The sequence below is a fragment of the Chrysemys picta genome, chromosome 8 (genome assembly GCF_011386835.1).
Source record: "Chrysemys picta bellii isolate R12L10 chromosome 8, ASM1138683v2, whole genome shotgun sequence".
NCBI lineage: Eukaryota > Metazoa > Chordata > Testudines > Emydidae > Chrysemys > Chrysemys picta.
Window position 1 is genome coordinate 18,406,797 of NC_088798.1, and position 26,176 is coordinate 18,432,972.

Genomic DNA, 26,176 nt, shown 5'->3' on the forward strand with positions numbered 1-26,176 from the left:
TTTACTGTCTAAGTGTTGATGGATGTGACTTTTGGTTGCAAATTCCTTGGCACAGTGATGCCTTAAGCTGTCTGTGGAAAGATCGGAGATGACTCTGTTTAGTATAACTTCTTATTTTCCACCCAGTTTGTTTTTGGGACTACTAACAGCTCCACACTCTGCATTGATTGCGCCCAAGTCTTGTTAAATAAATGATTTCAGACACCTTACTTCATTTTACAGTATTCCTAGACAAGGCTTGAATAATGCACTCACCAGTGGTAAGTAGAAGAGTTTTCCTGTGGAGCAGTGAGACTTAGGCCACCAATTTCTGCAGAATTTAAGCCTTCATTTAATTAAAAAAAGAGTTTCTTGCCCTTCAGGTTGTGAAGAAAACCTTCCTAGTGTGAACTGATGCTGTGCAGTTTTCCTGAGCCCACAGACAGATCACTTAGGGGCCTCTGCTGCTGCTGTTCATAGCTTTCTTGAGTAGCAGAAAAAACAAATGAACCAGACCCTGGTCAGTTTAACTTCTTAGCCTAGCAGATATTTAGACTGAAATAGCATTAAATACAGTTACAGTTTTCTGTTCTAGCTTTAGTTTTAAATTAAGCTCCAGGTTTTTATTACTGCAGCATTCCTGGCCACCAGCATCAGGATTAACTGTTATATAACAGCTTTGAAATAGATTTCTCAATGTTTTTGTCATCACTTAATAAAAACCACAAGTAAAATGTTCTGATAAATCTTGTCTAACAGAAAGGTTTCTCCATTTATGGTTGACTGCAGCATCTAATGTGACTCCAAATCGAACAACAGCAGCAACAGGGATGGGCATCTTGCCATTCTTTCCAAATCAGCCCGTTGTTGGACAAGCTATGCCAGGGCAAAATAATACTCAGGATAAACAATCAGCTACAGTGGGACTGTCAGAAGGAGCTGGCTCAGGGTCGCAGGCTTATCTTCAGAGCTTAACAAATTTTACTGCTGGAGGCTTACGCACAGAACATCCCCAACAGCAAAGTCAGCCAAAAAGCACTGATACAAGTTCAGGGGTAAGAAAAAACGGACATAGATTTTGCATTCCCGTGCTCCCGCCCCCTTTGTTGTTGTTGTTCTTCTTCCAACTACAAGTTAACTGCATTTTTCTTTTTGCAGTATCTCCATTATAATATTTACTGAATCATAGAATGATTTATAAAGCATTTTAAGGTTATTTGGATTATGAATTACAGCAAGGAAACATTAATGTCTTTTGATTGTCAAAATGAATTAACAAAGAGGAATCTTTCTATAGTACTATTATCCTCATGTACATGCCTCTGTATATGTAATGATGAAATTATGTAAGCTACAGGAAATGCCCTTTTTAGACAGTAAAAATGGAACTCGTGTTGTAATTCAGTGACTGTAAGCTAGAACAGTACCTCTAGGTTAGGGGGGGGGTGTGTGTGTGTTTCTAATCTGCATCCTCTTAAAACACAATTGGCATTTCCTTGACATCAGATCAGGTTTAGTATTTATTCTTTCAAAGTGTGTGGATGCAGAAGAAAAAATTAAAGCTGAAATGAAATGCTTTATTAAAAACTGTTTGAGATTCGCAGCCATTAACTGGATTCTGTACATGTATTTACTTAAACATTTGACATTTACAGAAAACTTGAAATATCTTAGATTATTATGTTTTGATTTAAGTTTTCTTGTTTTCCTGAAGCAGTTGAGATTACTAGCACCTAAGCAGTGTCTTCGGCTACATTCTGTTTTCAGCATTTATTTAATATGTAATTATTTTAATTTTTAAATCTATGTTAGTGTAATGATTTGGGATTTTAAACAGATTATTTTTGTATATTTTAATCAGCATTTCCGTTCACCTTTTCATACAGATAAAAAAGGAAAATAAACTTTTAAAACTCCAGATAATCAAGTATTCTAAAAATTAATCTGCAGGTTATCTAGGGAGGTTTTGAATCTGCCTTTCTGGCAGAGATATTAATAAAGTTACTTCCTTTTCTGCATCAATTGATACAGGGGCCAGTTTTCTAAGGCGAGTGCATTAGTAGCACATTCGAGATTTGTACATTTTTAACCGAATGGATTTAGAATAAAATTATATAAAACCCCCCGGGGCTACATGTTTCAAGTGATTATATGTTCTCCAGTTTGAAATCAGCCCATCCATACTCTGGGATGGCTGCTCAGTGGTCTCTGTGAAATTGAGAGAGTGTTGTCTTCAGTCCAGTTCCCAGTGGATAGGTATCATGAAACTCCTAATAGTATGGCACTAACTGGTTCCCCTCATAGTCAGTGTCAACTGAACCCAAGGTTTGAATGGGCCTGGAGACTGAACCATCTCCTGACTCACTGAGGTAGGAGCCTTTCCCAGAATAGGGCTCCGCTACAGTGGTAGTGTGAGGTGGGACTCATGCCTTACTGTGTTTTGACTAAAGAGAGGGTTTCAGTTTCCCAGGCTGACATTCTGGCACTTCTCATGAGCATTAAATTCCATTTTAGACATGCAAATCCATTTGCATTTTTAATTATGATTTTAAATATTAAGGGCAACAAATTGCCCTTATTTGAATAAACTCCTTGGTACTGGTAGTAGAAAAAGCCAACTTCCAACCCAAACGGATGTACCAAATGTGATTACCAGGTGAATTAGGAACCTGAATGTACATTAACAGTGAAGAGATTACACCCAGTGTTGAAAAGCAGATAAAAATCCTCTGAAATTTATGGCCCAAATTATCTGTTGGTGTGATGCCATTGAGGTCTTATGCCCACAGAAAATTTGGCCGAATAGTTTGCCCTCTATGTAGGATACTCAGTACATCTCTGTGGAATCTCACTCAGTGTTCTGATTGGCCTGTAAACAAGATGATTTTCCGCTCCCATGTGTTACAGTTTGAGAGGTGACATATGCCTCAGCATAGACCAGTTCCTTTGTGTTTATTGATATTAATAGTAAGTGCTTCTGCATCACTGTTATGACTTATCAGGAGACCCATCTCTCAAAAGTGGCGAGAACAATGTTTTCTGGCAGGTGTTGGGGGTGCTGTGACAGGTGTTTTAAATGTTGCTAGAATCTATGTAGGATTAGCTAAGTAATTTGCCACCTGCACATGTAACTCTATTTTGGGTATATTTTTATGCTGTAAATCAACAAATTAAATGTAAGGTTGGGCTAGTGGAGTGCTCACTAGCGTGCTAAGAATAGCTGTGTAGATGCTGTCCTCCCTCCCTAGCCCCTCACCAGACTTGAGCTGTAATGTCTACACAGCTATTTTTAGCACGCTAGTGAGAGCGCTGCTAGCCCGAGTCTGCGGACCCAGGCTAGGCACTCGCTCCGGAATATAGCATGGACATACCCTTAGGGTATTTTGGGCAGGCAGGCTGCCTCTGGCGCTCCTGCTCTCCTGAAACAGCTTGTCCTTGTTAAGGACCTAGCACCACAGAGAAGCAAAAACTAGCAGAATAGACTCAGTCCATCACAGTTCCAGGAGCCCACACACCTCTGCTGGTTTGGGGGAGTGAGTGAGTCCTGGGGTCTCAGACCCGCTCCCAACTATTTTTCCCTTTAATGTAAGTAGTGCTAGCGCTGATAAGCAGCTTGATCAGAAAGGCATTTTACGTTAGTACATCAGAGAAAATTCTACCTCCCTAAGTCAGAGTTCATCAGTCCTTGGTTTGCCAGAGACTTGAGTTGAAGCTAGTCGTCTATCACATGCTTACTGTTAGCGTATTAATCTGATGGCTTTTAGTGAGATTTTAAATATTCTCAGGTAAACTAAGTTTGCAAGTTCCCCCCTTCCCCAACCCTTCCCTGCTGGTCCAAAGAGACACTTGGCTGACAAACTACTTGGCAAGAAAAAATATCTGTAATCTGAGCAGTCTGTTCAGATGATTCCGTTCCGGATCGATGTGGAGATATTCTGCTGTAAAACCTATGGAATCTGCCTGTTTTTAAAGTCATGTAGAGACAAGCACATGTCATTGCTTTTGTTTTACTTATGACTTGAGTGATAGCTGAAAAATGGAATGAATGACGATTTATAACATTTTTACAGATTCCCTCAAAAAAACAGACTTCGCTCCTGGGGGAACCACCCAAAGAAATCCGTCTTAGTACCAATCCCTACTTGAATTTGGCAAGCGTGTTGCGTGGTGTATGTCTTTCAGGTAAGCAGCCATTCCGCAGATGCTGGTCTAACAGCTTGTGATTTGATTTAAGGCTTTCAAGAGCAGATTGTGGTAAGTTGTTTTTCTGCTTACTAAACAATCCCAACAACCACAGCATTTGTCATTAATAAAACCGTGGATTCTCTCTTTCAAAGAACTTGCACTGAGAAGAAAAGTAAATTGATATAAACGACCCTCATAACTAAATTTCTAGTTGGAAAATTACAGTTTATATGAGTACTTATCTGTAAAGAGATATTATGTGCTGCAGTATTTCTAATGCAAATGTACAGAGTTGTTCGCATATTTGTTCCGAATTTATGTACATTCTTGAAACTATTTTCTATCAAACATAAGATCTTTTATATTTTGGGCTAGATTTTGATTACAGTTAAATGTGTAAATCTGGAGTAATAAATTTCAGGTCTGTGACAATATTCTGGGTTTACACAAGTGTATCCAAGATCAAAGTGTGCCCCTTAATGGTTGCACAGCATGTATAAACTGAATCTATTCATTTTGTTTTGAGCAGCAGTTGCCAGCAAAGCAACTAATACACAGCAGCACACTGGGCTTTCAAGCAACATAGTGGATGCTGCAGTCTCTCAGGGAACTACATCACAACATGCAATGGAAAACTACTTTCATTATTCTCAACAGTATGGGGATTATACACAGGTATGTTAGCTAACAGTACTTTCCTTCCTGTAATGGGGGGCTTGGTATATTTTTATTGCTTATAGATAACTGACGTTACACTGTAGTTGCATGTGGTTGTTTTGTGTTCTACTTGGAGTAGGACCTGTTGTAAAGACATCCCATAGGTCTGTGAAGATGATGGAGTTACTTGGCTCAATGGTACTATAAATTATAGAGCATTTTGATCAATTTTTATGTCGTTAATAAAGAGGATATTATCACTCGGGTCCTGGTATCAATTTAGATGACAAGTGCAGAATGAAGTCTTTTTCACGAGCTACAAGATAAAACAAATTCCAAACCAACGAATCAAGTTATTTAAGGTGTAATGGGCATCACGAACATATACTATACTAGATGAGGTTCAGACATATAATTGTTCTATATCTTCTGGGTGAGTAGAAGACTTTAGTGTGGTCAGTCTGACACCTATCACATAATGACTTAAAACATATATTTAAACTGTTCTGCTGAATTTTTATTATTGGTTTAAAATCTGTTTTTGTGTGTCCTGGAGAGCTTTTGTCTTTAATTAAATCTAGTGCCCTGTGAAGGTCATGGGAAATTGGCATAAAGTAAAATCACCATAGCAGGCAGATGAAGTGAACAAGTTTTTTTCATTTATAGGAGGCTGTCCAGCAGTGGTATCAGCATTATGCGCAGGCATACAACGCTACTCAAGCAAGAGTAGGTGAATTTGAAAATGAAGCTTCTGAGGTAAAAGTGAAATGAATTTCCTTCACATTTCCGTTGACTGCTTCTCTCCTTTAGCGTTAGGATGCTACATGTGTTTCAGCGCTACTGTAAACAGAAAGGACCAGATTGTATGGGGAAAATGGTGCCGGAGAGTCACCGTGTGGATCCCAAACACTCCGTCTTTGATATTCCCTAAGCTTTCCTGTACCTAGGATCCTACAACCTAAAGTTTTCACCATGTGCTGTAAAATAGAGCAGGAGTGCACTAAAAATGATCATACATTGCAGCCATAGAACAGCATAAGTGAACAAGAGATTATTAAGTTATTTCCCACTAAGGTATTATCCAAGAGCTATTTAGCTCTCACATTGTTATAGATCCCCAGTAGGTGCTGCAGTGTAAATGGTAGGCAAAATCTAAAAAATACAAAACCAAATTTCCTTTTGTATTTTTAAAAGGATTGTGTGCATAGAGATTTTTAAAAGTTCCTATATCAGACTCAATGAGAGAGAGACATTGCTGTAGGCCTGAGCTGTTCTGAACTAAAAATTCTTTCCTTTAGAAACTTGGTTTGACTCAGATATTTCCATATCTATCCACTGATAGTTACTATAGTCAAATAAGAGTAATGACTTAAAAATAAATAGTTTTGTTTTGACCTTTTGGTTTATCATGGATCCTCTTCTCCATTTAGGAACCTGCTATATCTTATGGAGACTACAATACCTATTTGCAGGTTATGCCTTCATATTACACCGGAACCCAGGGATCATGCCAGCCAGGCAGCTTTCAGCTTACTCCACAGAATCCATTAAAGAAGGTGAGAGGAGAAACTCAGAGTGATTTCAGACACGGCCCAATCTAGATGCAGGTGGTAGCATGCCTTGTTTGTCTCTTGCTGCCACCAAGTGGCTAAAAGATATTTAGACTTTCAAAAGTCCTAATTGAGTATTGTGCCAACTACAAAATGTTTTGGTAAACTAGGGCAAACATGAACCTTGTGGCACCTACCAAGCCAATTCCAAAGCTTTTCTATTTACATCTTGATTAGGAAAGTCTCAGGGTAGCCCTGGGTTTGTGAAGGATCAAATCTAGATGCTGGTGGTAGCACTTGTTTGGTAAGAACTGGCTGAGATGTACCTTGTAACAAAGATGGCGAAGGGCTATGTATGTTGCTGTGTGTTGTGCACATTGTAAAGGATTTCACTTTAAGTTCCCAAACACCGGGCCGGAAACTCTGTCAGTAGGTTCCATCCAGATAGTTATCATAGCCCAGAGAGGAAAGAAATAGTTCAGGTGTTTGAGATAACAGCTGCTTTTCAATCTCCTTTTTTCTAGTTAAAGGAGGAAAGTTCATAGATGAAGCTGATGTTAGACAGCTTGCTCCCAAGCTTACATTAATGCCGCATTCCATAGAAGGCAGTCAGAGACCATTCCTTTGGCATGGACTAAACAAATATACAGTGTGCCTGGGCATCCAGACGTGTCTGAATCCTGGCATTAGATGATTGATCAACCTGTTGCCCGAAATAAAGAAAGCTCTTTATTTCCACACCCAAGCCCTCACTACATTTTTACAGCATCTGTAAAGCACATTTCAGAGCTGAAATTCTGAGAGACCACATCCAGAGATGTGTGTGTGTATAAAAATAAAATAATTAAAGAAATCAGGATGGACTGGGATATTAGCACTTAGTGGCAATGATTAGAACTTCTAGACTAAATAGCTAATGTCATTCGTGCGTAGTATAAAACACCTCAGCTTGGAACTCTTTATAAACACAAATGGTACTGTTTTCTCTGATCACTTAGTTTGGGTTGTCACTTACTTTCTTCTTTTGCACAGGTGGCACCAGTAAGAAGTGAAAAGCGAAGTTCCTCACACCTCATTTCTTCCCCAGAAGCTGGCCCAGTTGAATATATTGGCCAGCACACTCAGGGCACAGCATCAAATTATGCAGAATCCTATCTTAAAAAAAAGCGTGTTTATTGAGATCCAATCAACCAATCCTGCCTTAAAGCCAACAGGTGACCTTTTTGTACCTCTGTATTTATTACTGCCTTGACTTCATACCCATCCATCCTTATATAGGGTGACACATTCCTAAAAGGAACAATTCAGGCAAATTTTCCAAAGCAATAAAGACAACTAGTTAGACATTTTTCACTCATTATTTGCCTTGTTAAATAATACAATAGTGTCTCTCATAATACATGATCTTACTGTAACTTGTCAGAATTGACAATGATTGTCTTATGCCTGCAAAGAAGTTTCCTTTGGTGATTGTTGATCATGTCAGTCAAAAGCAATGAAAGTAGTGGTAAAGGAGACTTTTCCCTTGTTCCTTAGATGAGGAAGGTGAGATTGTCTTAGTCATAATTTTTAAAAAAAATCTTGAGTGTGCTTTTCAGTTTTACCTTTTCCAGAGTTGAGCCTTCTTCACTTAGTCTTTATATTTTTAAAAATCTTCCCCAAAACACTGGAGAGACACTGGGTGTATTAACAGAGCCCATGAGCTTTTCAGTAAATGTTTTGTTAAAAATAAGTTTGTTATATTGTGAGCCTACCAGCATCAATCTAGAGTACATAGGCGATAGTTAGAACAAAGGTGTAATCTTAGCTATTGATATTCTGTCCCAAGAGGTGGTTGTCATTTTTATATGCAATTGTTTGTGAATTAATTTTTCTGCCTTAATCTGCTTCTGAAATCTGTGTAAAATACTAGGTCTTGCTAACCACTGGATTTGAACTGGTGTGAGAGAATCTCCCAAAAACTAAAATGTAAAAGCTACCCTCCACTTGGTGATGAAAATTCAATGCGCAGGAACAGTAAAACTAACCAAAATAATTGCAACCACTTTGTAAGCGGATCAGTATAAAAGTTGCTCAAAAAGAAGCTAAAAATTTAACAGCCGATTTTGTTTTCTTTAATTTCTGGGTTGTTCAAACAGTAGAGGAGTAAATGCTGCCCAACCCCACTACACCTGTCCTAGTTTGGTTTTGTTAATCCCACTTTCCTGTTTTTAACCTTCACTCTACTCTTGTCTCCAGGTGTCAAACTTACTTTTACAATTTGCTTCAGCTATCCCCCTGGTCATTTGGGACCCAAAGTTCTGAATGCCCTCGATTCCCATGGACTTCAGGGTTAGGCCTTTATGATGTGTTCTTTTTGCATCAAATTGTCCTCTTTAGACAGGACTAATCTCTACTCACTCAGCTCTCACTGGCATTTATGAGTATGGTGCATATGATACAGCATAGAGACAGCTGGGTTTATTATTTACACCTACTTTTATTATAAATATTCCATCCCTTTTGAACCCCTCCCTTCAAAAAATTTTCATTGTAGACTCCTTCTCTCACCATGAACTTTTCCCACTTCCTTGTTCCTGCTACCCCCCATTCTCTTGCCTTTTTTTTTTTTTTTTATAGAGATGGTCATTTTCTCCAAGGAATTACCTCTCTTGCAGTATGATAACTAGTACTGTACTCAGTCTCCACCAGCCAGAACTGGAATAGTCTTTTGTCTTTGCCTAGTGCTTTCCTTTCTCCCTGACTTGTGCACTGGGCTGAGAGGTCCATTCGGCAACTTTCAAAACTTTTTTTTCTCTCTCTCTGCCTTTGTTTCTTTATCTTAAATTTGATTTACCAGCTCCAAGTCCTATCACCAAATCACCTTAAATCAAATGTTATTTTTTGCCTACAATTTTTGTATCTGCAGTGGTGGAAATCCATATTTTCATTACTAATATTCATATAAGTTAAATTATGAATAAGACACTTGCCAACTGACCATGTGAATTAACTTTCTTGTAATCCCTTTGCAACTCAATGTTTCCATCTTTGACTAAATTGCAATAATAGTGTAATTGATGTTCGTAGTGCTCCAGCCATGTAATGGCTGTAAATTTAATCTTTTTATTCCAAGGTTATCTTTTAAGCCACGTTTAAAGTTTACTGATTTAGAAAAAAAAAGTCTTGAATAAACTCAAAGTTTTTTTGCAGTAGCTCAGAGTCAGGACTTTTTTAGAAAACACAGTTGCTGTGTTATGTAAATGCTCTGCACGCCTGCCTTAAGACAGCAGAATAGCAATGCATTTGATTGGTTTTGTTAGATTATACATGTATGTATTGATTGGTGTTGAAAATTCACCTGTAGTATTTTGTTTAAACTATTGTATCTGCAACTTTTCAGAACAACTTTTGTATCTGTTACCCTTTTCAACAAAATAAATTACTGCTCCATTTACAGTGGAATTTGTGTGGAAGCACAAAATCTGCAGCCTACTCTCACTTAGTGGAAGACGTAATGTATCATTTTACACCAGCGTGCTATAGTAAAATTTCAAATTTATCTTCCCTAACAGCTTTGCACAATGTAGTTTATAATTAACACACACACATAAAGGAAAAAAATCTTTATTAATTTGTATAAAGAGTAACAAAGTGCATATAGATTCTACTCAGGTTCATAAGTGAAGTACAGAAATAAAAAATAATACTGTAAAAATGAATCCTACCTGTTTGGGGGTTCAGTAATTACATTTATACTTTAATATGTAAAAACATTTTTCAGTTATTACCGCCACTCAATGTGCCCTCTAAGCATTTTCAGAATCCAGGTTTGGGGGAGACAATATTGCCTAAATTCTAGGGAGAGGATTAGCAAAAGGTTGCCAGTTTGCATAACTTGCCAAATTCACATTATATGACTTCCGTGTCCTTGATTCAACTGCAAAATCTGTTTATGGTCATAGAACTCAAGTAGACCCAGACTGGCACCACTGGTTAATTGTATAATTTGGCAGTCTGCATACCAAATTGGGGTCCAAAAGCTGTTTCTAATGCAATAAGTGAATAATCTAAATACTCATTTAATTTTTGTTCCTCGTGTTTTTTTAAACAGGTATTAATAAATGCAATGGCGTGCAGGACAGAAAAATGTCTGGCCCAAAAAAACATGGCTTCCAGGAAAATCCTCATTGTGATTGAGTTTATAGGATGCAATAAAAATGGTGGAAAGTATTTAGCTTAGGGGTTTTTTTTTGTTTTGTTTTGTTTTAGTAAAGGTAAAAAAAGCTGTAGTAAGGAACTGGGTTTCTGCAGTGAAATGCAAACTCATAAAAGTTGTAAACAGCAACAGAGAGTCCTGTGGCACCTTATAGACTAACAGACATATTGGAGCATAAGCTTTCGTGGGTGAATACCCACTTCGTCAAGGTTATGCTCCAATACATCTGTTAGTCTATAAGGTGCCACAGGACTCTTTGTTGCTGTGTACAGATCCAGACTAACACGGCTACCCCTCTGATTCATAAAAGTTGGTAAATGCTTTTTTTGGAATATTTACATTTATAGGTTTTATTTTTTTAATATAAAAACTCAGGACTTCAAATTGTAGGTTAAAGCTTTTTGGTTAGATAACCTTGATTGATACAGTATCTGAACTGAATGTTATGTGCCCAAAATATTTTTGAAATGCAGATGCATTGAAAGATGACCTTTTTTGCCCACTTTTTTTTTTCTTACCACTTTCCTAAAAATTATTTGAAAAGCAATTAAATTGCTATGGACAGTTCTGCTCAATCTTCTGAGTTAGTTATTCAAGAAAATCATTCTAGCTGCAGAACACTTGTTTAATGTGCTTTATCTGTTGACGTGCAATGTGACTTGGGACCATCATAAATTCCCTTGCTTGACACAGTTCTTTCCAATTTGTGTTAGTTCAGTATAATCTAAGTGCTGGACCGGTTGATCAATGAACAAGCCTTTTTTAATAAGTAATACCCTACCAAGGGCAGAGTGCTTAAAGATTTTCTGCTAGGGAATTTAAATATTTTGATCCAAGTGTTCATTACACCAAAAAAAGGAAACCAGTGGAAAAAGAAACCCTTAAACACGTATTAGCATAGCCAGAGTACAAATTACAGTAGTTAAAATAAAAGGACCTGGGCATTTATATTTAACATACATGTAAAGCACTGACAATACAAAGATGTTAATTATAATTTATTTATAAGTGCTTCAAATCCTTGAATAAGATTTTGAAAAGTCGTCCGGTCACCTGGATTATATATCCAACATTTCCTCATCAGTTGGTCCACCTAGCAAGGAGAAAAAAAAATGTAAAGGGTGAATAGTAGACACTTCATTTTCTCAATAAAGACCAGCTGCTGTAAACAGGAGTAGCTCCACTAAAGCCAACAGAGCCATGCGGATTTACACTAGCTGATGATCTGAGCTGAAGTGAGCTTCCGTTACATTTTAAAATCAAAGGTTGTCCATCTGGGTGGAGACGTGGCATCAGGTATATCAGCTATGAGAACAGATAGAAACAACTACACCACCTTGATCCAGGGGTACTTATAGCATTGCAGGCCATATGCTGTACAGAACAAGTGAGCCGTAAAATATTAAAGTTAACAGCAGCTTAGTGAATGTGATCACAGGTGCTGATAGTGGCTGGGGCCTAGTGACTAAAAGCCTGATCCACCTCCCACTAAAATCAATAGGAAGCATCCAAACGACTTCAGTGGGAGTTGGCTCAGGTACTAATCGCCAGCTCCTGAAAAGGAAAAGGAGCTGTCCTTTAACACAAGGGGTAGAGGCCTTTGGTTATGGTATTGATGGTTCCACTGGCGTGAATGGCGTGTCTGTATGAACACAGCCTCTGAGTAGTACAAGGATAGGCAACCGGCGGCACGCGTGTCACCTGATTTTCAGTGGCATGCACACTGCCCGGGTCCTCGCCACCGGTCTGGGGGCTCTGCATTTTAATTTAATTTTAAATGAAGCTTCTTAAACATTTTTAAAACCTTATTTATTTTACATACAACAATAGTTTAGTTATATATTATAGACTTATAGAAAGAGACTTTCTAAAAACATTAAAATGTATTACTGGCACACAAAACCTTAAAATAGAGCGAATAAATGAAGACTCGGCTCACCACTTCTGAAAGGTTGCCGACCCCTGGTGTAGTACATGCACCAGCTCTATACTTCAGAAATCAAAGGACTATACAATGAATTATATGGGACTCAGACCTTAGAGGGTTTTTGCTTCCGGGGAGGTGTCAGACTTTGGAATCTCATTAGGAACATTTTTTTTTAACATAACACTTCAGAAAGCTTGAGAAGAAAAGTTTGCTTGTATACATTTGGCTATCAATCTAGTTTATACCTCTTCTGGGGCGTTTTGTGGCCGAGGCAAGCGTTTTCCTTCTGCTAATACACGTACAAGCCGCGTTACTGTCATCTGGCCTTGAGTTGGGCCAATCATTTTCAAAAACTCCTGTAACAAAGTAAAAGCCACATGGATCATTTATTTATAATTCTTGCCAAATGAATCCGTAACCGTTAAACTTGACATGAGAAATACTTAATCTCAAAATGAAGACTAGTTATAAACCCGTATTCATACAGTATTCTCATTTCTTTCCCAGCCTCTCATGAGAATATAGGAAGCACAATTTTTTAAACATGGCTTCCTTAACGAGACACCTAATACCCGCATGTAGATACTCCTATTTGTTCTTAAGCAAAAAAACGTTTACTGATGGTTTGAGCATCCAGATGCGAGAGTCCATGTTTGAAAAGAGCACTCTGGACCTTTTGTTTCCATAAGCTAGAGAAATTCATTCCACCTCTTCATTGATTTTGAGTAAGTAATAAGGTAATGATTCAGGTCCCGTCTTTTTAAACAAAGCTCAAATTGCTATTTTTCAAGATATTTATGAGCAGAATTAGTGTTGGATTAAAATTCAATTGCTGATGTTGAAGTAACATTTCCTTTCACAACCACTCACCGCCATCGGACTAGACTCTGAATCACAGTATGTCAGTAGTTCATATAGCGTCACTCCAAATGACCAGACATCTGAAGCAATGTAAAACTTGCTCTGAAGCAGACATTCTGGAGCATACCTACGGATGTAACAGGGCTCTGTTAAATTTCAGTAAGTGCTGCACAAATCACTCAATACATACACTCCTGCTGTAAAAGGTAAAATTGATGGCTTAACCCGCATGCATTTAAAATAATTTGCCTATGGTATCATTTGTGTGGAATAAATCAACATGTGAGTATATAAAAGGAATTACACACACACACCCTCTCTCTTGTCACAAGGCTTGAGCTGCAGCACAAGCAATCAAAATATACCATCCAGGTAAAACCCTTATGCAGCACATCAGTATAAGAATGGCCATACTGGGTCAGACCAAAGGTCCATCTAGCCCAATATCCTGTATTCCAACAGTGGCCAATGCCAGGTGCTTCAGAGAGAATGAACAGAACAGGTAATCATCAAGTGATCCATCCCCAACTTCTGGCATATAAGCCAAATAAAATATTAAAAAGAAATATATCATTCAAAATAAAAGGGGTGGATGGCTATATGGAATTTGTGTGTGTGTTTTACTTAACTTTGGAAAACATGACTTATTGAAACAGAAAAACAGTTCCAGAAAGCGTTAGTTTCCTGAAGCAAGTTAAATGACTACATTACACAGACTATTTAATGAAGCTGAGTTGTTGTATCCCATTACCAAAACACTGGACTGTCGAGATCATCTTTGACGGTGTAGTACTCCTTATTGGTTTCAATTACTTTGGTGAGGCCAAAGTCCCCAATCTTCACTCTGTTCTCACTTTCAACAAGGACATTTCTTGCTGCTAAATCCCGGTGAACATACTGACGAGAGCCCAAATAATCCATTCCCTGAAGAGGGAGAAAAAGCCGGTTACACTAACACCCCGAGTATTCAGGTCCATGTTACTTTCCCCACCTCCTTTCATAAATCAGTTCCCCAGCTTCTCTTCTACTCACTCACTATTGACACCTTCATCTTCTCTACTGGTTGCTCTTCTTTCTCCCCTCTCCTCCATTTTGTCAGTCTGTCCTCAGCTGCTCCTCCCTTTAAACTCTGCCCTTGGGTGGCCTGAGCTGCTTTTCTGGCCTTTGCTCAGTATTGCACCTAGCTGTCTTTCCAGCATCTATTCCCCAATGACCCATTGATTTCAAATTTAGATACATCTAAAATGGTATCTAACCGCCAATCACCACCGCCTACTCCACCGTTCTCCCAAGCTCACAAACTGGCTGTCACCTCCTTTCCTCACTTTCCTAACTCACACTTCCGCTCCTGCTGTTGTGACCACATCATTCCACTCGCTCCCCCATTTTCTGTATCCAGGGCACACTCCTTGTCCTTGCTTCCAAGATCCTGCACAGCTCTCCTTTTGTCTACTGCCTGGCTGTTTCCAGCTCCTCTGAGCTCCTCCCATGGTCCCCCTCCTGAATGCTCCCTTTTGTCCTGCCACATCTATGCTTAGCAACTTTGCACTCCCATCCTCTTTGCTGGAGCTGCCGCCAGCTTTTCTGCGTGTCAACCACCCTTCCTTTCCTCCTTCAAAACCACTCATTTTCCATGAGCTCACTCCGCAGCAGCTCTCCACACTGATAACTATGATATCTCCGTTATGTTTCAGCTGCTGGACACATGGTAAGAGGCATAAGTAATGCAACCCCCCCTAGGAGCAGGGACCTTGTCCATGTACACCGCCCCCCCTCCCCCTTTTTCAAGTACTTACAAATTACACAGACATTGTGCTGCTGAAAGACTCCATTTCCAGGCTTACCTTGCAGATCTGAACTGCATATCTTAGCTGATGTTTCAGGGTGATTTTGCTCTTATTTCGTGGGAGATATTCCTTTAGGCTCCCAGAAGGAAGAAACTCCATTATGAGTTTAATCCCGCTTCCTCCTGAAAACATAGTAAGAACGCCATAGCTTTAACTCCAACACTCATCCTATCAGGCTTGCTCAACAGTTACCACTTTAGTGGCATCTAAGATAACGGGGTTTTTTCCTATACTCGGAATTATTTATATTCATGGCTGTATTTCCCCAAGGCGCCAATCAGTGTCAGCAACACCCATGGTGCTGGGTGCTGTATAAATTTATAAGAAGACAGAGACCCTACTGCAAAAGGCGGGTAAGTGTGGCTCCCAGCCAAATACTGACTTTTTAAAATAGTGATCATTGACAGCTGAAGAATGCAGACATATTTAATGAGACAGAGCCAAGCAAAGGATTTAATGTAAATATGACCTCAGTAACATTGGGCACCGCAATTGCTTTGATATGAGGTATAGTTAGGATTATGTCTGTGCTTCCTTAATAAACGCTCTATTTTCCACGGGATTGTAACTGAGCCATAGTTAATTGTCTATTTTTCATGAGGGAGCAGTCAGTGAGAAGGGAGAAACATCAGAGAGATTTTAACTCCTATACCAAGAAGAAAAAAATCTAAGTTCATATCCAGAGTAAGTTTTTATGCTGAACCACAGAAGGAAAAATCTTATATTTTTAATCTTCTACTTGAAAATTTACCATCTTCTATGCAAATTCCCTTGTATTTCACAATGTTTTCATGATAAAGATTCCTCAAGATTTCAATTTCTTTCTTCAGATCAGCAATATGATTCCCACCACTCTCAGGTTTCAGGGACTTTACTGCCACCTGCTCTCCGGTATTATCACCTTCTGGATCATACCTGCAGAGTTCAACCTTGCCAAAGTGACCCTAATTTTAAAAGAAAAAAGGAAACCATTGTGGACTGTGATCACTAGCCAGATAATGCTCAGTGCAATACTTCAGGCATTTACAATTCAGTTTTTCTCATCATGCTACAGAAAGGGTACATCAAAAAGAGACGACTGGTGATGTTGCTCCTCTGGGTAACAAATTACCAGTGAATTCTAATCCCCCCGGCTAGATTTTTCCCCAAATCTGTGTGTGGAGTGCACCTTCCATGTTTGGCTCGGTCCTTTTTATCCTGACGGGGTTAGCCTAGATACCTGTATTTGCGCTATCCCAGTCTCTGTGTAGTGGAGCACCTGTAAATCATCCCCTTCCCCACCCCTCCAACAGCCCTATGAGCTATCTGCTTAAAAGTGCACACCACCTCTTCTTCCACAAAGACTCCTCTGCACTGGGAGAATTCCTCGGTTGGTAGGCAGTGGGGGCGCCCAAAGGAGCCTGGGAGCAGTGTCAGTGAGAGACAAGGCTCAGTCATATGTCTGCTTCTTGAGGTCACGGCCTAAACACACCACTCCACTTACCTCTCCCAAATCTCGGATTCTTTTCAAAAATCGTTTTTCAAAGAGAGTGGGATCGACCTCTGCAAAAGGCTTCTTCTCAGAGACAATATCAGGATCTGACATGGAAAACAGCAGCAACACAGTCCAAATTAGACAGGGTCCCACAGAACCCCCTTATTCCTTAGATTTTACTCCTGTCCAAAGCTCTTGACTCATGTCTATCCCTACCCCTCCTCCTCCTTGCTGAATGCTAGAAGATTCCTCCCTCCCCTCACTGATTGTTTGCCCACCTCCTGCTCTGCTGCTTGTCTCAATGCCTAGCTCTGCTAAGCTACTGGGTCCTTGTGGGTTATTCTCCAAGATTCAGATTTAGACTCTTAGTTGCCCAATCTACAGAAGGGGATGAGTATTTTGGGTGGTCCCACATCTCCCTTCCAGAGATGGGAAATAAGGATTAGTAGTTTAGTGTCTGACAGAGCACTCTGAACATGAAAAGTGCTAATTAACAGAATAAGGACTAAGTAAGAGGCTTATTCAGTAATGGGAGCAGAGAAGTCTAAAGTAATGTCAAGTTTCCTTTGAAAACATGATGCCCTTTAGCAACTTCTCTGCAAACTGGATCAGATCCACAGTTTTCTGTACCTACATTTGTGCCCTGATTAAGATTCCCAAATGACTCCAGTCATACTGGGCCCACATAGCTTGACATACACAATATCAAAACTGGCTGCAATTCTTTCAGTTCTTTAACCCACACGCAACATAGAAATTACATAGACTTTCCACATACCCACAGACATGTTTTATTCCCATTGTTCCAACAGTATAAAACTCACCCCCTCAATAGTATTACATATGGAATTTCTGCTACCAGTATGTGTTGTCATGGTAAATCTTTGCTAGTACATGAAGTTACCAACTTAGCCAAATAAATCAACCTTCCTTTAATATCAAACTAACAAGCAAAATCATTTCTTACTTTGTTCTTCCACTTTATTGATGTCTCTCATAATTGCTCTGAAAAAAGGTCTCTGATTGGGGTCGTAGTGCATGCACTGCTTCATCAGATCAGCTAGTTCCTTGCAGGATGGTGTTACCAACATGAAGTGCCCTTCGTAGAACCTCTCCTTCTGTAAGACAAGACAGAAAACCCAGCATGGATTAGACCTTATATTACAGAGCCATACTTTAACTCCACAGCTATCGTAAGACACTTTCCATGATAAATCTGACTTTGATCTTTCTCCCACCCCAGCTTCCACAAAACAGTTCCTTTTCACCAGAAACTCTGCACAGGTGTCGCCTTTCAGAGGAGACTAGTTTCTGCATAGTCTGGGATAGCTCAGAGCAACCGTTTCTGAGAAGGGTTTGGTGTATATCTCCTTTTGGAAAAGTCATCTTTTTCCCACTGCATCCCTCACAAAAAGCGTTGTCTAGGAACTTCAGGATTTGCTGCCCCCATGATGTATTGGTTAAAAGGAACATTTTAGGGAGGGGAAAGGAGGAGGATGGAACACATTGTTGTCAAGGCAGCAAATTCCTTTCAGCAGCTCAGCTCTTCTGCTGAGCTACCTCTTCCTCTCAGGCAGTGGCTGAGGGACCCAGATACTTTCCTTGAACAGTTTAGTAGTTGTTGTGCAGGCTTATTTGGAAGAGCAGAACTTCAAGGGAGAAGAATTCCAAATGGAATCTTAGCTGTGGGGATCCCAGCAGTGGTGAGGAGGAACATGGTTTGGTTTGATTAAAGAATATTAGTGGGTCAGACAAGGATGTAGGAGGCCCAGGCTTGCAGGAGAGGAAGGGGGCAGAGCAGAGGGAGCAACAGGTCTTAACATAGGACTGGGAGGAATGGGGAAAGGAAGTAGGGAGTGGGTCAGCCAGGCACTGGGGGAGGATGGAAGAAAGAAAATCCCAGCATGAAAGAGAGGATTTGATGAAAGAAGAGAGCCCAGCATGGCATAGTTTTGGGAAGGGAATCCTGTCTACCTCCGTGAATGTTTCAGACTACGGAAATCCAGTGTTATTGGAAGAGCTCTGATTGAAGGGATGAATGGCTGGGGGTATTGAGAGGGCTGTGTGTTAATTGACATGGGAGAGTCAGTGATTCTAAGAGCTAAGAACTGCAGTCATCTATTCAGAAAATAAGCTGAGTTAGTTCAATTACATCCAGACACAAAGGTGACAGTTTATTGATCATAAGGGGTCTTTTTTTTTTCTTTTGTGAGTCTTGGGAGTGGCTTAAGGGAACAGTTGTTAGCAAATAAATGAAACCTGTGGCAAACAAAATGGAGGGAGGGCTTTCCATCTGGCACTGTCAGTGCAGTACTTTGCTCTGGTGGTGCTGGCTAGATGCCCTTCTCTCCTGCTCATTCAGTGTGCTGGCTGGATCTTGCCCTCTTCCCCCCAGGTAACTAAATTTCATTGAATCTTTGTGTCTTATTTGTCAAGTGCTTTGGGATAAATAGTGTGATTTAAATGTCATATAGGCAACCCTTTGGTGCGGGTGCCTCAAAAGCTCCTGCATTAGCACTAATCACTTATGCTGTGTTAAGAAATCCCACATTCAAAAAGCGGATACAGGGTCAGTAGTCAAGCATTAGTTATTTAGCTTTGTTGTCAGACAAAGCCCAATTCCGAGTTTAGACCTGCAGTATTCTAAGCAGCAGCATCCACCTTAGCAAACCCACCTGTACTGAATTTTCACATGGGATTTAAATAGCTGGTTGAACAGAAAATATTAAACTACTATCAACTCTGGTATGGAAACTATAAATGCCAAAGAAGATGCATTTCACACAGCAAGGTAAGACTCATGAAACGGACTTTTACCTCTGCTAACGTCTTATCTTTCAGGGGAGCTTCTCCATTATAGCAGATTTCCCACAGTGTTGTGCCAAAACTCCACTTGTCTGCTGCAACACTTAAATTTTTTGAATCTTCAACACATTCAGGTGCAATCCAAGGGATTCGTTCGACACATTCTTAGATAAAAGACAGTTTACATACTCTGGAGTTAATATCAATGAAGGGCTAGAAAAACTGCCAATTTATTCAGCATTGTATTGCACTACAGCAACTTAACAAAGAACTAGTTACAAGTATTGGACGTGCCCTGAGATTTTCATAAAACTGGGGTTCCTCTTGTATTAGCTCATTAAACCCAATGTTGCTTTTTTACAAAGTGTGTGTGTGTGTGTGTGTGTGTGTACAGAATGACAAAGTAACCAAATACAACAAACACTGAATGTAAGCAACATTCCACTTTACTATGTGTATCCACAAAACTATAGCTCAAAACTGTACAGAATGGAAGAAAGAGATACCAGGCTGTGAACTGGAAGGAACTATCTGGTAAAATAATATTTCCTCTCTTCCTTCCCAACCACAGTAAAATTAATAATCTGGTTTTATACGGTACCTTGTCTGGATAGCACAGTTATTGGAATTCCTGGGTCACTCAGTTTAATGAAAGGACCATATTCATGGTCAATTCCCTCTCTTGCCAATAGTATATTTTTTGTGCACACATTTCCATGTACTAACTCTTTATCCTCCTATAGTCAAAAGAAGGTTACAATAAATACAATGATTCAGCCACGCTATGCAAGTACATTTGCTTACACAGCTCAAGAGAGAGATGTAAAGTATCCAGGCTGAGCTCCAAAGAGTAGCTTGGGAGAAATGCTCCTGGAGCGTGAGAGGAAGGTGGAGGGGGGAACTTCCCCCTTATATGCCACTTTCACTCACAGCTCTCAATGCACTATGTAAAAATGGGCAAGAATCATCATCCCTCTTTCATAAGGGATGTAAACGAAGGACAGGGGCGTTAAGTGACTTGCCTGAGGTCACACAGTGACAGAGATGGGCACTGTATTTATGTATTTGATTTGACATTAAACAGGCTACCCTAGGAGCCTTGGACATTATTTGAAATAATATAATAAAAACAACAAGGAGGTCTGACTTCCACACCCCAGACCACAGATGTTCCTGTGTGTTCTATTTAACAATACCCAGAAAAAGGAATTTCACTGGCAGCTATTGCACACTAATTTTGCAATTTAGACCCAAAAAACCCTACAGACAGTACTTTTCCCCTCTAGCATGCTGTCTACTTACCAAGTAGCTTAGTGCACTTGCCAGCTGTTTGGCTACTTTGAATTTCCAAGGAGTTGTAAGAACATCACTTTTCCGGTGCATAAAGAGATCCAGTGGCCCAAATTCAACAAACTCTTCAACCATGATATCTAAAAAAATAGAGTCATGCCTTCAGTATGTAGCAACAGTATTATGTCTGAAATAATCCAAAGGGCATGACTGGGTCTTTCACGGAGAGCTACATTTTTTGGAGCATCTGCACCACACCACTGTGTCTGTACTAATGCTTTAAATCTGAAGTGAATTCACTGCTTGTAAGGGTCCAGATTAACAAAGTGTTCCACTGGCCACATAATAGGTACAGTATGTGCATTGGCCCCCTCCTCAACCCTGACCTAGGAGATAACCTCTACTGGCAGGCAAAACTCCAACGAGTGGGAAGTCAATACCTTGCGTGGTCTCCTGACCCAAGGAAACCATTCTTATAAACACTGCCAGAAGATAGGTGGCATTAGGAGGAAAAACTATGATATGATACAAAGCTGAAGGAAAGGCTCCTCATTCCAATTCTACCACTACTTTGATGATTATTTATTCGTACTGCAGTCATGGACGAGGACCTGTTGTACTAGGCACTGAACAAAAAGACTGACCCTTCCCTTAACGGCTTATGTCGTCACTTCATAAGAGCCACATTTACAGATTTTAAACGAACTCACTTTCTACATCGCGGACACAGACCCCGTGAAGGAAGACGATGTGTTTGTGGGAAATTTGCCTCATCGTGCTTGCTGTCTCAAAAAATGCCTATTAGAAAGTGAAAAAGTCAAAGTAAATACCAGCAGTTCAGTGGCTATTCCAAAGCAAGGTATGTAAGGAAACAACTGAATGCGACATAATATTATAAAGTGCAGGAAAGACCAATGTGACTCCTGTAACATGCAGGATCAACAACACGTTAAAGTGCTACATAAACACCGGTGCAGTAGAAGTGCTGTCGTTTAAACTTTATATACCGTGCCAACTCTTTAGCCAAGGTTTTTAAAGCATCTTATCAACATTAAGCCTCCCCACCCTCGTGTATAGTAGCAGTTCCTCTTCACAAGGAGTAAACTGAGGCACAGAGAGGTTAAGTGACTTGCTTGCGGCTACATGGTGAACCAGTGTCAGAGGTGCTGATAGACTCTAGCATCCTGACTCCAAGCCTACTGCATGCAGGACCAGGGCCTAATCTAGTAGTTATAACAAACGCTTATCCCTGTGTATAACCCACTGAACTCAGTGGGACTGCTGACTTGAGAAGTTACTTGCATGTGGGAGCAGGGCCTAGATTTGTGACTCATCTGAAAAAACTGACTCCTGACTAAATTAGGTTGATCTTGTCAGGTGCATGAGTATTTCCAGGGAACGTTTGATAACATCTTGCATGCAAAATGCTAGCCTTAACTTTTCAACTTCCTCAGTTTTGTATGCAAACTAATTATTTAAATAATGAACATCTGAACATGAATAATGTGGCATGGCTACTTGTTTGTACACTATGAACTGAAAAGCGGAAGAACTTGCCAAAGAAATGTCTCTGTGACTGGGGTCCAAGACTTTGAGGAGGACTTTCTTCTCTTTTTCATCCTGGTACCCTCCATTCTCATCTTCCTTATAATTGAGAATCCCAGAGTAAATCTGTGTTCTTGTTCCTCTTCCAAGGTGTTCATCCTAAAACGTAATGTATAACCAGCATTTTCAAACCAAGGCATCAAAGAAACAGGCATAGAGCTACCAAAATACTTAAAACCGCTCCTTGCAACCACTTAAAATTCCCTATTCCACTTGCTTTAGTACTATTCAGATTTCACCATCGGCAATCTGTACAAAGAGAAACTAGTAACATTTTACAGTAAGTGCCAGCTCATTATTCCTCCTTTTGGTATTCTCTGAAAATGGTATTTTTTATCATGCTGAACTCATTTAGTATTAATAGGATGTCAGATATTAGATCTACATTAATACCAAACAAGTCCAGCATGATTTAATGTTATTAGAATGAATATCAAATGAATTAATGATGACTGGCCTCTTATTTACAACAGGATGACATTGATGTATTACTTCAGTGTTACCAAAAAATTACAGCAAGTAATATTTCAATGGAACTCATTGTCAGGGATATTAGAAAAAACAGACGACATTTCCTCTCAAATTAACAGAGAATTCTCCTTGGATCTTTTGCAGAAAGAAAGTATGTATGTGCTGATTATTATTGCCGGGCAGTTCAGCTGTCCCTCCCGCCACTGCCCTGTGCTGCTCCTGCCTCTGCCTTGGAGCTACTCCCGGGAGCCTCCTGCTTGCTGTGCGGAGGGAGGAGGGGGGAAGAGGTGCTAATGTCAGCTTGTCCCCCTCTCCCTGCTCCTGCCCCCCATCTCGACAGAGCGGGGGAGGGGACAGACAGGGCTCAGGATGGATGGAGCTTGCTGGCAGCAGCTGCTATCTCAACTTGCTGATCTACTTAAAAAGGCAATGTACTTAGAGTAGGGTCAGCGTACTTAAAGGGGCAATGCGCATCTCTCTCTCCCATACACAGGGTGTGTCTCTCTGTCTCTCTCTGCCATGCTGTCTCCCCTCCCTGCATTTGTGCTGCCTTGTAGAGTGTGAGGCTACATTAACAACAACGTGTTAACTCTTGAGGGCTCAGCTGAGTGCTTGTTCATCATTTAGCAGTAAGGCATTCCCTGGGAAATATCCCTCCCTCTTCCACCCTCTAACTTCACCACCTCAACCAAGCTTCACAATTATCACTGCTGTGTACAGTATTAAATTTGTTTAAAACTGATTGTGTGTGTCTTATATATATAAAAAAAAAAAATGTCTTTTGTCTGGTGAAAAAAATTTCCCTGGAACCTAACTCCCACTATTTACATTAATTCTTATGGGGAAATTGGATTCACTTAACATTGTTTCACTTAAAGTAGCATTTTTCAGGAATACAACTACAACATTAAGTGAGGAGTTACTGTATTTGTTGACCCAAGCTCTGAGACTTGCAGCTGCAGGTTTTTTTTTGGCAGTATAGACATACCTTTATAGTCACCTAAATCCCACTGACTTTCGACAGACTTATGCTCCTAAATCCCTACATCACTTCCGAAAATGGGACTTAAGCTCCTAAATCACTTAAATGTTCCTCTTGTTTCCTACTGGGCAAGATCTCAAGTCTTGGGTACCGTGTTTCTCTATTGAATCAAGCCTTTAAAAATATAAGACACTTTACAAAACAAAGTGCGTTAGGGTGTATGGGTGATAAAATTAAGATTCCCAAAACCAGTCTGGGAAATGTGTTTTTCCTTCCTGATAGGGAATTTCCTTCCTGCTATGCAAGTGCCTATAACCCATCATTGCTAAAATGCTTGAGTTCATGTTGGGTGGCTCCAGCTCTTTTAAACCAATAATAATATTTTTAAAATCTCTTTTGGGGGAGGGGAGACCCTTTCACTGTTGAGATTTCATGTTCTTTCCCTAGACATGAAGGCTTTTCGTTCTTGTTTGGTTACATTAGGCAACTGAAAGGATCAGCAAAGCAAATTGATATTCAGCAGCTACTTACCTGCGTAACTTCTTCTTTGAGGATTCGATGGAAACTCAGTTGACCTAGAGGGCAAACAGGATGCCATTCCTGGCTTTTCTTTGTTGCCACTAACAAGTTAGAGATTTCTGGAGGATGGACAGGAAAGAGAGAAAACACTCGTTGCTGTAGTTTATTTTTTAATCTTAAATTAGCAATTCCTTACTTCTAATAGTTCCTCCAATAATGGAGTTTTATCTTCCATATGCTAACTGCAAGCTAATATTCCCAGATAGTTTTAGGGGGAAATCTTAAAATATGATTATCTGGTCATGTAACTTCTCCTAGCATCTATCAATCACTTGGAAGAGAATCCAATAAAAAATGCCCATTTTTTAATCTCCCCATCATAACCTTAGCTAGCGTTGCTTTGTACAGCACCACAAAAATTGCCAGTACTCACTGCACTGAAAAATATACAGGACACAAATGTGCCTGTTAAGCACTGGCCTGCATTGGGGTTACTGCAACTCCACAATGCTTCAAGCAGAGCTCTGGAAAGCAACATAGACAGTGTTTCGTGGTGCTCCCTGCATGCCCTCTGGGCAACCCATCAAGTGGGTATAACCTGCACTCCATTCTGAGGGCAGCCAGATCAGCTGGCCTGTATGGAGATGGTGAGAAAGCCCTTCTCCTCTCCAGTCAGAATGGCTTGCACTTCAGGGCGTGCTAGCAGTCCCAGTGCTCCGAGTGCAAAAAGTGTCACTTCGCCTTGGAAGTGGATGGGGGGCTCAGAATAAAGGCTCAGTGCGCACTCACCCTCCCTCGTGTATCCGTACAGAGAAAATCTACAATCTGATGTACGTACATATTTGGGCTTCTTGCACTCTACAGCAGCAGTTAGTTAAAGGTACACAAGTACAAAACACCATAGGGGCTTCAGATGCATGTGTCCCCTTTCTCATTGCCATTACAGGGAGTAGAACATGTCTCTCAAGGTCAGATTATGACTGCATTCTTACAATACTTTAGGAAGGTTATACAGAGCTAAGCCTGACAAATTCTTTTCATTTCACACCAAAATTTCTTTACAAACAGATGGGTTTATTTGATTATTATTTTTAAAAAGGCAAACAGGAAGGGGAGAGACAGAACCGTGAACCTTCGGGATCTTGCCTCACTGGCAACAAGAGTTCCCATCAAGGTCAAAAGACAAATTTACACTCACATAAACAGATGCAACTCTGATGAAGTCAGTGGGAGTCTTGGGTAAGCAGGAGATACAAGTTTACCCTCCTATAATACTTTTTGCAGTTGTAGTAATAATATTATCTCATGAATTTAGGCTGTTTAAAATGTAATTGCTTTAATCTCTCAGTGCTCCAGACAATTATTATTGTTACTTTAGTTTCTGAAGCACTGTCAATGTTGTTACATAAGCAGTGCAACATGCCTTTCATATGTACAAATTATACTTCTCTAAATTTTTCACAAACTAAAAAGGTAGCTACTTTATCTGTTATTCCCCTTATTCTAACAGGAAACCATTATCTGATCAACAGGACCACACCACGTCCTTCCTCTTTCTTAAAGTTCAGCTACAAGTAATTTGTACACTTTTAATAAAGTGACTTTACTGAAATTCACAACAACATTGCACAATGCTCTGTTCTACTCCCATAACCAATTTTAAAGCAAAGTCTGAAGTCCTTGCTCAGACAAAATTCCCAAAGACTTCAAAGTGTGTTCTACCCGAGTAATGGCTTCAGGATCAACCCCTTTCTCTCTTTTAATTATTATTATTATTATTATTATTAACACGATCTCAAGAACAAGTGATATTTAAACAAAAGGTC

At 39.9% G+C, this 26,176-nt stretch overlaps 2 protein-coding genes across 6 annotated transcripts in view; one reads left to right on the forward strand and one right to left on the reverse strand.

The window, feature by feature from the left end:
• The window catches only part of RAVER2 (ribonucleoprotein, PTB binding 2), a 62,158-nt gene extending 52,324 nt beyond the window's left edge, over positions 1–9,834 (forward strand). For all 3 annotated transcript variants that reach the window (XM_005300067.5, XM_008166630.4, XM_024103840.3), the window contains 6 exons: positions 769–1,034; positions 4,050–4,161; positions 4,694–4,839; positions 5,488–5,577; positions 6,252–6,377; positions 7,404–9,834. In XM_005300067.5, the coding sequence (XP_005300124.3) occupies positions 769–1,034; positions 4,050–4,161; positions 4,694–4,839; positions 5,488–5,577; positions 6,252–6,377; positions 7,404–7,550 (887 nt within the window). In that variant the 3' untranslated portion in view covers positions 7,551–9,834. The remainder of the gene's footprint in view (positions 1–768; positions 1,035–4,049; positions 4,162–4,693; positions 4,840–5,487; positions 5,578–6,251; positions 6,378–7,403) is intronic.
• A 127-nt stretch (positions 9,835–9,961) lies between these two features.
• JAK1 (Janus kinase 1) overlaps positions 9,962–26,176 on the reverse strand; it is an 84,096-nt gene continuing 67,881 nt past the window's right edge. For all 3 annotated transcript variants that reach the window (XM_005300071.5, XM_005300070.5, XM_024103842.2), the window contains 14 exons: positions 24,363–24,469; positions 22,331–22,477; positions 21,484–21,571; positions 20,786–20,913; positions 20,085–20,220; positions 19,496–19,647; positions 17,646–17,796; positions 16,688–16,782; positions 15,956–16,148; positions 15,202–15,326; positions 14,109–14,281; positions 13,367–13,484; positions 12,742–12,852; positions 9,962–11,662 (listed from right to left, as the gene is read on the reverse strand). In XM_005300071.5, coding sequence (XP_005300128.1) covers positions 11,561–11,662; positions 12,742–12,852; positions 13,367–13,484; positions 14,109–14,281; positions 15,202–15,326; positions 15,956–16,148; positions 16,688–16,782; positions 17,646–17,796; positions 19,496–19,647; positions 20,085–20,220; positions 20,786–20,913; positions 21,484–21,571; positions 22,331–22,477; positions 24,363–24,469 — 1,826 coding nt within the window. In that variant the 3' untranslated portion in view covers positions 9,962–11,560. The remainder of the gene's footprint in view (positions 11,663–12,741; positions 12,853–13,366; positions 13,485–14,108; positions 14,282–15,201; positions 15,327–15,955; positions 16,149–16,687; positions 16,783–17,645; positions 17,797–19,495; positions 19,648–20,084; positions 20,221–20,785; positions 20,914–21,483; positions 21,572–22,330; positions 22,478–24,362; positions 24,470–26,176) is intronic.